The 11,283-nt window shown below is 28.7% G+C and overlaps 1 protein-coding gene across 1 annotated transcript in view; it reads left to right on the top strand.

Annotated features, from left to right (window-relative positions):
- The first annotated feature begins 348 nt into the window (after positions 1-348).
- The window catches only part of LOC134835224 (netrin-B-like), a 69,501-nt gene continuing 58,566 nt past the window's right edge, over positions 349-11,283 (top strand). The window contains exon 1 of the mRNA XM_063850094.1: positions 349-1,465. Within this exon, the coding sequence (XP_063706164.1) occupies positions 349-1,465 (1,117 nt within the window). The remainder of the gene's footprint in view (positions 1,466-11,283) is intronic.

Raw genomic sequence — 11,283 nt, 5'->3', positions numbered from 1 at the left:
AATTAAAATAAATAAAAAAGTTTTAAAAATTAATTAAAATAACAGAAAATTAAAAATAAATTAAATATAAAAAAAAAATAATTGATTTGGTATAAAATAAAAATTACCAACAATTTTTAAAAAATTAAAAAAAATAAAAATTTAAAGGGTGAAACTTATTAATAAAAAAAACAAAAAAATAAAAAATAAAATAAAAAAAATTATCAATAAGTGAAGAAAGTTTGAACAAAATATTTAAAATACTAAAAGTTTGGAAAAAAAAATTTTTTTTTGCTCAAAAAGTGAAGTTTTAAAAATTAAAAAAAATAACTTTAAATTTTAAACAATTCAAAAAATTAACTCACCACGATGCTGCCATCAAAATTGCACTTTGGTCTACTTTTCCTGCTGATCTCCATCTGCGTCGCTCTCTCGCCCGATTACCTCAAGATGATATCCGCGCCTCCCGTCGATCCCTGTTACGACGACGATCGCCCAAAAAAATGCATTCCCGACTTCGTAAACGCCGCATTCGGGATTCCTGTCAAAGCCTCATCCACTTGTGGCCAGAAAGGACCCCAAAGTTATTGCAACAACAACATCGCCACGGATCCATCTTACGACTCGAATTGCTTTGTGTGCGACGAAAATGACCCACGACGTCGGTATCCTGCTGCTGCCTTGACTGACGTCAACAATTCGAACAATGTAACGTGTTGGCGCTCCGAACCCTTGGCTGACACCGTGAACAATGACAATGTCACTCTTTTACTTTCGCTCGGGAAAAAATTCGAACTGACTTATATCACGTTAACCTTTTGTCCGGGCGCCGTGAAACCCGATTCCCTGGCAATTTACAAAAGCACGGATTATGGCAGGACCTTTTCGCCGTTTCAGTTTTACAGTTCGCAATGTCGTAAAATCTATGGGAAGCCAAATCGCGCGATGATTACGAGAAATAACGAACAAGAAGCTCGTTGCACGGATTCGCATCGACATTTGGGAGATGCCACGGGAATTTCGGGGTCTCGGATTGCTTTTAGTGTGTTAGATGGGCGTCCGAGTGCCACAGATTTCGACTCTTCAGTAGTTTTGCAAGACTGGGTCACAGCTACGGACATTAAAGTTGTGTTCCATCGACTGCATATGCCACAGCAGGTCGAAACGACGGAAGAAATGACCGGGATGCGATACAATGTGAACGAAAATACGGACAACGATGATGACGATGGCAACAGCATTGACTCGTTTACCACTTCAACGACAATTGTGGGACCCACGCATCAGTATGCGGTGTCAGATTTTGCGGTTGGAGGACGTTGTAAGTGCAATGGGCATGCATCCAAGTGTTCGTTGGGACGCGATGGACAGCTGGCATGCGATTGTCGACACAATACCGCGGGAAAAGATTGCGAAACGTGCAAACAAAACTACTTTGATCGACCATGGGGACGTGCGACGGCACGAGAAGTCAACGAATGTAAAAGTAAGTACCCGAAAAATTTTCATTAATTACCCTTTTTAACTGGAAAAAATTAAATAAACAAGCAAATATTGAAGATCGAACAAAAAAAAACTGAGAGACAGGGGGAAACATATTTACTTTAAGGGAAGAAGGAATTTCTTCATTACATTTTCTTCGTACTATTATTATCTACTTGATTGCACCAACCCGCTACTGTTCAAGAAAAATGCAAATATTTTAGAAAGTTATCCATCCATGGAACAACAATTTATTTTTTTTATTGAATGAAGTTTGTCTTGCCTTGCAAGAAAAATTGACTCGGAGTGAAATTATTTTAAACGCTTAAGAAGTTCTGTTACTTTATTGTTGCAACATGTGAACAATAGAAGAGACTAGAAGAAGAAAAAAACTGGAGGGTGTGATTTAATTAAATAAATTCAGTAAAGGGAGTCGCTCGAATGCAACCCCTCCAAATATTTATTTGATGTTGTGCATCAATTGCAAAACAAAAGTAAATATTAACGTAGCAGTTTAGTGAAACGTGAATGAATTTACTTTTTTTGGGAAATGTTTCAAGGAGGAAATTGTTGTCGATTTTAATTTTAAAATGAATTTCGATTATTGTTTATTGGCTTTTTCAATTTTTTTCTATTAATTTTTTTGAGTTTTCTGAGCTCTTAATTTTTTTTTCAATTATTAAGCATTTTAAAAAATTTAAAAAAAAATTTAAATCATTTTAAAAATAAAATAAAAAATTAAAATTAATCTAGATTAAATTTTTATGACATTTCACAAATTTTATTCACATTTTACCTTTATGTGGAAAGTTTTTCTTTAAATAAAAATTAAGATTAGTTCATTTCAAATTAAAAATTTAATAAATAAAAATTTTATAAAATGAAAAAAATAAAATAATAAGGTTAAATTTTTTTGTTTTTTAAATTAAAACTAAAAACTAAAAAATTGATGGTTGAGAGTTGAAAAAATTTTAATTTTAAAAAATTTGTCTTTGACTTTTATTTTTTTTATTTAATTTAATTTAATTTAATTTAATTTAATTTTATTTTATTTTATTTTATTTTATTTTATTTAATTTATTTTATTTTATTTTATTTTATTTTATTTTATTTTATTTTTTTTATTAATTTTTTATTTTATTTTATTTAATTTTTTTTTATTTTATTTTATTTTATTTTATTTTATTTTATTTTATTTTATTTTATTTTATTTTATTTTATTTTATTTTATTTTATTTAATTTAATTTTATTTTATTTTATTTTATTTTATTTTATTTAATTTTATTTTATTTTTATTTTATTTTATTTTATTTTATTTTATTTAATTTAACTTAATTTAATTTTATTTTATTTTATTTTATTTTATTTTATTTTATTTTATTTTATTTTATTTTATTTTATTTTACTTTATTTTATTTTATTTTAAATTTTTATTTAATAATTAATCCAAAATGAAATAATTTTAATTTTTCATTAAAAATAAAAACTTTCCACGAAAAGCACTTTAACAATTTCTCGGAAACACAAAATACAAAATTTTCGTCTTAAAAGCCATTTCCTTCCATTACCTGCAGCGACCATTTCCTCTTAAATAATGTAGCAGATAAATTTCATCAACATCATCATCTTTTTATGCCTTACAACGAAATTGCTGCTCTTGACTCACTCACAGCTGAAAGATACTTACAGCTCGTCAAAAATGTTTAGTTTACACAAAACTTGCGGTTCAAAGATTCATTTTAACCCGAAGCAATCTTGATTCAATTATCAACAGATTACCTTTATCCTCATTTTATTTCCATTTTTATTACACGACGACGTTGTCGTCCTAGTCTTGCCAAAGACTTGGTAGCGGCATATCATTTACTATGGTGCCTTCTTCATTACGCTTTTGAGAACAGCTACAAGACATGAAGCATTAAAAAACAGGTAGCTACGAGGATTTTTCATCCTGTGTCATTTAAATTTAATTTTTTCTTGGGACTTGGATAAGAAGAAAATTTTTAATGCAAAAAAATAAAATAAAGTTTTACTACCTGAAATGATTTGTCGGTTTTAGCTTACGACGCGAATAAGAAAAAAGCACCCAAAGAACGAACGTCAACTTTGTCAATTATAAACTTTATTACTAATTCTTGAATATTTAAACTTTTCATTTTTTACCTTTAATTTTGTCGTGCTCTTGAATTTCTGATGTTAATGATTTTCATAAATCTCACAAAAAAAATCTTCATAATAATTACGCCTTTTGACCAAGAAGACGAAGAAGAAAAAAGTTTGTCATAATGGAATTATGTTGCATATTAATTTTACACTTTTACTCTTTTTTTCTGTCCCGCATTTTCATCCCTTTTTTGTGCTTGAAGAATTTTACGGACAACTTTTCACTCAAATTATGAAATAAATAAACAACAAAAGTTTATGAACCCAAGATCACGAAGATGACATTCATAAAAAGCAAAAACAAATAAAACAAAAAAAAACTACGAGTAGTCCCGTTTTGTTTGATGATTTGTTGATTAATTACATGATTACAAGTCGTAAATCGTATTATTTTTTTTGTTTTTGCTTTCATCGTTCATGTTTCGTCTTGTGGTGATCGTAATACCGTTTTAATGCATCTTATCTGACAGAATCGCGGCGTTATTTTGTTAAATTGAAAAAAGTAACAAAATACTTGTTGTCGATAGAAGTGAATAGATTTGAGCGCATTTTTGGTTTTTTTGTTAAAGTCAAAGTTAAGATTTTTTTAAGTTAATAAAATTGTTTGAAAAATCTTTGATCAAGAGTTTTCTGAGTTTACTGGTATGTATTGGGCTGAATCTTAATAAATAATAAATCTTAATAAAACCTTCTCAAAGTCACAAACCTAACCAGCTACAAAAATATAAGCAGATACCTTCCTTCCTAAAGAAAGACTCCTGATTGAAGTTCAGCAGAACAGAAAAAAAGGAAGGTCCATCGTACGGTGTCAGAAGAATAAATTTTCAGTCAATGGTTCGGTAAAAAAGCTCTCGATAATATAGTACGTTCTATTGAATCTGACTCACATAAGGTATTGGAGTGTTTACTGCTTGCCCGACGAACGAATGGATATTAAACATTACTGAATAAAACTTTTGGAAGACATTTTTCAGCATATTTTAATTCTACGAATTTGCTAATGAGAATTAAGGCATTTTTCATTAAACATAGGTCTGAGCTTAGGCTCACATTTCCCTTGTTTGAAGCTGTATCGAGTATGGGTAATACAAATGCGATTGCAAACGCTCTTCAAGAGTTTGTCAACATTTTGCATGCTAACAAAATCAAATGGAAGTTCCGATATCTAGTGATAGACTGGTCTAAACCTTATTTTCATGCAGCATGTGAAGTTTTCAATTGCATGTCGTTCGTAAATTATCTGAACGGAATTGTAAAAAAAGGCACAAAAAACCATTTAAAAGCTAAGATCCTTGAAATATTTTGTCTCATGATTAACTGCACGAATTTAGACGATAAAAAACTCGTCCACATATCTATCATCCTGTTCAAGTCAAAGTTCAAGTCGGACATTGTTGAAAAAAATCTCAAAGATTTTAAAGATTTAATGGAAAAAATTGATAATTCAAACGAGATTAAGGTTGAACATTTTGAAACAAACAACGTCGAACAAGACGACGATGAGGACTCTGACGATTTTTTTTTAAGTAAGTAAGTTAAACATAGGTCTAAAAGCTTATGAAAAATTAAAGCTTAATTTCGTAATTTGTGTTCGACTTTTTACGTCCTTAACTTTATTTGAGATTTGAATTCAAATGACCTGAAATATAAAATAAATTAGATTCAATAAATCAAAATAAAGTTTAATTTTTAATAAAAACTTAACTTCTTATTGCTTTTTCTGTTAAAATTTAATGTAGTTTGACAGACAGACCCTTATAAACCAAAAAAACGTTTTTTTTCATATATTTTTTCGAAACGCATCAAAAACTAAACAGAATTGAATATGAATAAAATTAGACTAATCATGGATCAATTAATGTTATTTCTATGCAAGCCGGTTCCTTTCAACAAGTTACAGTTGCAAGATGCTAGATGCTTCCCGCTGAAAACAGTAAATCCAACATAAGTCGCCTTCAGCTTTAATAATTGAAAATTGAATAAGAGCGGGAACGAACCAACAACATATGATTTGATTTTTCTGTCCTTATTTTTTTTTTGTATTTTCGTTCAATCACAACAAAAGATGCTCCAAGGCATACAAAAAAGGTAAACAGAATTGAAGTCTTTCATCGTCGATACATGCGGATACTTTTGAGTGACTGACGAGCGATGTTTGCTGGCATTGTGGCCTGTTGCGAAATAACGTCGGATATTTATTAATAAAACATATTCGACTCTTTTACCTGCGATTGCCCTTCTTTTGCAATTCAATTCTTTTCACATAAATTTTTTTTTGTTATTTTTTTTCCTCTGTTACAATTTCGCCACAAAAATTACAAATAAAAGGCAAACAAAGGTGAATTGAGGAAAAGGCAACGTAAGTTGTCAAAAAAATAATGTGACAAAGATATTATTACGTGTGAGTATTTATTAGCAAAAAAAATGTCACACAAAAATTTTTTTTCTCAATATATTTTTTTTGATCATATCTTCGTTGTTTACCTTTTTAAAAGGAATCACTTATGAGATTTTGTCCTTTTAAGATGCTTATCGCTTTAGTTTATGGGATTTTTAGAGATTTGCAAGTTCAATTATACAAAGGCATCTAAATTACTTCTCTCATTTCTATTCCGAGAAACACTTTGCCTTAATTACGTTCGTTCGGTGCATAAAATAATTTATAGGCAAATTTTTTTTTTTTTCGTTTGATCTGCATCAAGCTCGTCATTATAAAATTTAATATTCAATACGTATTAATTTCAATCATCACTCTTTGTGCTTTTGTGAATTGAGCAAAATGTGCGTCTTTGTGCAATTTTTTTTTTTATTTTAGCGATTATTATTAATAGTTCCGATGCAAATCATCCGTTCGATAGATAAATGCATTGTTGTTGCGCGTTTTGTAATTTATAACATTTACATCGAACTAAAGGTGTTATTATTATTAATGTTTGCATGTTTTTTTAACTTTTTTTTTATTTTGTATGAAAAGATGATTGCCGATGAGTAAAACTCGTGTTCATCATCATCGACAATTGTTCAGATAAATTGTTCGAACACGACATGTTCTGCTTTGCTTATTTACGCCTCATATCGTAACTTTCAATGAAATATCGATATGAGAGATTTTATTTTATTATAAGGAAGCGTGAGTCCTCCCACTTGCGAGAGTTGAACAGCTAACAGTTTCAAAAGATGATTAAATTTAATCGAAAAATAACCGTTTTGTTTGGCTTTTTTGGTGCGAAATTGCAACAGATGAGCAAATATCGAGAATAATATTTATAACGTTTTGCTAAATTAGTTTGATTAAGACATTATGAACGCAAACAATTTGTGTAGTAATAAAAGTCTCTTCTTGTTGAAATTTAAATAATGTAATAATTTTACTTTGGTTTTGTAAGAAGTTAAAGTTTCGCAAATTGAAATTTTTCGTGGAGTAAAAAAATAAAATTAATAAAAAATTATTAAATTTAAAAATTAAATAAAAATTAAAATTAAAATTAAAATTTTTAATAGAATTAAATTTTTTTTATTAAAATTTAAATTTAATTAATTAATTAATTAATTAAATTAAATTAATTTTAAAAAATAAAAAAAAAAAATATTTTTTAATTTATTAAATTTAAATAAAAATTTATTTTATTTATTTATTTAATTTAATATTTTTTTATTAATTAATCATAAAGGATTTTTTTTTAATTTAAGGCTTTGTTTTCGATTTTTTTCTTTTAAATAAATAAATAAAAAAAATTTAAATAAAAAAAAATATTTAATTTTAAAATAAAATATTTTTTTAAAATATTCCTCGATTGTAGTTTACCAAATTCAAAAGTTTACGAAACACTTAAATCCTGCAGTTTTACAGAAAATTCGTGTCAAACAAGTTTCCTTTATAAATACAAATACAAAATTGTTTAAAATGTAAATTTATCAGTTTTATTATAAATTGTGGTTATTCTCTCGGCAAATTATTACATTAAACATGAAAATCAACCCACCTTGCAATATAAAGTTATCTCTCCAAGCAATTAGATCTTGTATCAATAAAAAGTTTTTTTTTACTTTTTACGATGCAATTCATTCAGTTTCATGAATTATGTGAAGATTTTTTGCTAGAATAAATTTTTAATGTGAAAAAAATCTTAAATTTGATCAAATTTAAAGTTCAAAGAAGCTTTCACTTTTCATTGAAAAAAAAAAAAATACTTGACTTTTTATCCAAATCAAGATCTCATCGTCAAACAGACAGCGGCATGTATGCATTAAAAATTACGAAAAAAAAAATAAATATAAAACATGAAAAAGTAATACGAACGATGAGAACGAATACATGATGAATGAAATGTTGCTTCCTTTTATTTACATACATTAAAAAATTATCATAAAAATTAAATTATTCTCTTTTATTTCACTTTTTTTTTCTACCTGATGATTTCCGAGCAACGCACGCACCACGCGAAGAAGACAAGCCACGTTCTAATGCATAACACGGCACACCGAGTGCCTCTCTTAATAGAATAAAATATCAAACGAACGACGTGTTGTTGTTGTTATTACGCTTGTTATTGAAATCTAAACCAGTCTTATCTCGAGAATTTTCTTTTCACGTCGCTGTTACATTTTATTAATAATAATGATATGATACGCGAACCATAGAGGCATAGGTACTTACATGCCACAAGTCAAATGGAATATCAACAAATTTGTATCGAAGGATGAATTACTCGCTTTTTCGGGAGTCATCCACATTATCGTGTTCGTGTTTAAGAGAGTGAGTGTGTAAGCACCTAATAATAATAATTAGATGATATCATTTTCCAGTGCATTACAAGTTTAATGATACTCCAATTTGGGGAATTGTTTCGTGAAGAGTTTCAATTTGTGTTGAAAGCTATTTTATTTATCATTATTAGCCCAGTTAGAATTATTTTGGTAAATGATTGAATTTTTCGTTTATATTAAATCAACCCATTTTAAAATAAAGTTTTATCTCTACTCAAGCAATTAGATCTTGTATCAATAAAAAAGTTTTTTTTAAAACTTTTTACAATGCAATTCATTCAGTTTCATGAATTATGTGAAGATTTTTTGCTAGAATAAATTTTTAATGTGAAAAAAATCTTAAATTTGATCAAATTTAAAGTTCAAAGAAGCTTTCACTTTTCATTGAAAAAAAAAATACTTGACTTTTTATCCAAATCAAGATCTCATTGTTAAACAGACAGCGGCATGTATGCATTAAAAATTACAAAAAAAAAAATAAATATAAAACATGAAAAAGTAATACGAACGATGAGAACGAATACATGATGAATGAAATGTTGCTTCCTTTTATTTACATACATTAAAAAATTATCATAAAAATTAAATTATTCTCTTTTATTTCACTTTTTTTTTCTACCTGATGATTTCCGAGCAACGCACGCACCACGCGAAGAAGACAAGCCACGTTCTAATGCATAACACGGCACACCGAGTGCCTCTCTTAATAGAATAAAATATCAAACGAACGACGTGTTGTTGTTGTTATTACGCTTGTTATTGAAATCTAAACCAGTCTTATCTCGAGAATTTCATCTTTTCACGTCGCTGTTACATTTTATTAATAATAATGATATGATACGCGAACCATAGAGGCATAGGTACTTACATGCCACAAGTCAAATGGAATATCAACAAATTTGTATCGAAGGATGAATTACTCGCTTTTTCGGGAGTCATCCACATTATCGTGTTCGTGTTTAAGAGAGTGAGTGTGTAAGCACCTAATAATAATAATTAGATGATATCATTTTCCAGTGCATTACAAGTTTAATGATACTCCAATTTGGAGAATTGTATCGTGAAGAGTTTCAATTTGTGTTGAAAGCTATTTTATTTATCATTATTAACCCAGTTAGAATTATTATGGTAAAATGATTGAACTTAAGGAATTTTAAAATAATTTAGTAGTTTGAGATACTCATATCTAATGATGTATAAACAACTGTAATTTGCTGTAAATGATCAGAAACAAAGCTTTTTAGCTTTTTTGCATCTTAGCACTTTCATTTCTCATGTTAAGATAAAAAGTAGGAAAATGCTCTAAGAATTGCTATATCACAAAACATGGAGTTCGCTTTCGAATAAATTGTGTCAATATCGATGGTCTACAAAAAGGAACATGAATTCATTATCTCAAAGAAGAGACATCTATACAGGTGCAAGTCTGAGATACATTTCATGTTTTGCTATTCCTTCTAAAAATTGACCATCAGTAAAAAGAGAATTGATCCCGTTCTTAAAATGTGTCCTTCTCCCGCGGTTGTACATAGTAATTGGTATATCTATTGTTTTTCCTGACTTCCTGATTTTCTTAAGAGTTTTTTGAATCTAATTAATTACATCTTGAACAATATGATCATAGAAGATCACAGGCATGTAAAAAATAGTGTCAAATGAAAATGTGACATCGAAAGCTTCTCCTTTAAAAACATAATTTGATGTTTCTGTTTTTCTAACTGAAGTCTTACATCATGTGCTATAGCAGTAAGGAAAGTTAAACCATCTTCATCGTTTACTTTGTTTCATTCTGGCATACCGGATATCGTGATATGTAAAACAAAAAGGAGGATCATTGGGCAACGTGTTGTTTTTCTAATCCAGCTATGCTAAAAAATTCAACAAACATTTAATCCTTAAAAATTTAAGCTCTGGTCGAATAAAGTTGATCCTTTAATGAGATATTTTATCTGAAAATCAAGACTTTAAAATCATAGAGCTCCTCAGACTTCTTTAAGTTGGTAAAAATCCTCCTAAAAATAAAAAAATAATTAAATGAGAACAAAAAAATATTACAATAAGATTCTTTTCGAAAGCCCATAATGACCTTAACATTTCTTCCTGGGTACCTACAAACAAATGATATTGTGCGGTCAAGTGTTTATTGAATAATTTTTGAATATATCATGATCTAAATAATAAATCGATAGTTCTACTTACCATGATATCGAAAAAGAAGCCACACAGAAATAATAATAAAAACATTCGGGGTGAATATCCTTTCACTTATTTTTTTTTCTTCAAAATCATCTTTATCTCTTTCTTGTTTTGTTTTATCAAATGGCATATGCTGCATACGAGAAGAAGGAGAAAGAATGGAGTAATAAATTCAAATTCGACACACTTCTATCAATCTTTGTACAAGCGGCATAATAAATCACATTTCAAGCAGCTCTTCACTTTTGTATTCATCCTTTTGTGTTACATCACACATCGGATCTATATGATAGTATTGGAAAGTAGAGAGAGGAGTTTAATGATGCAATATGTCTCTTATTAAATGAAATCGATGAGGATGAGTTTACAGAAAAACAAAACATGTGTAAGGTTATAATTGGAAAGTAAAGTGCTAAAGGGATGTCAATACTTACATTTTGAGACCAAAACTCACCAAATTAAAGCCCTGGGGGTTTTCCTTTCGATCCAAGAGACATCTTTTATGACTCACTCAGTTCGAAATAATCCACAGAGCTACTGAACCAAACTAAACTGACATCAATTTGTTATTCGTTCCTTGTTGATATTATTATTCGTTAAACTTAATATTTATTTAGTTTTGATTCACTGAATCCACTGAATGTTGTCTCGTTCGTTATTCGTTTGTAAATAATACGAAGAAGGAAAAGAATCAT

This window comes from Culicoides brevitarsis, chromosome 3 (genome assembly GCF_036172545.1).
Source record: "Culicoides brevitarsis isolate CSIRO-B50_1 chromosome 3, AGI_CSIRO_Cbre_v1, whole genome shotgun sequence".
Lineage (NCBI taxonomy): Eukaryota > Metazoa > Arthropoda > Insecta > Diptera > Ceratopogonidae > Culicoides > Culicoides brevitarsis.
Note: the sequence above shows the minus strand (reverse complement) of the source record. Positions and strands in the feature narration are given on the sequence as shown.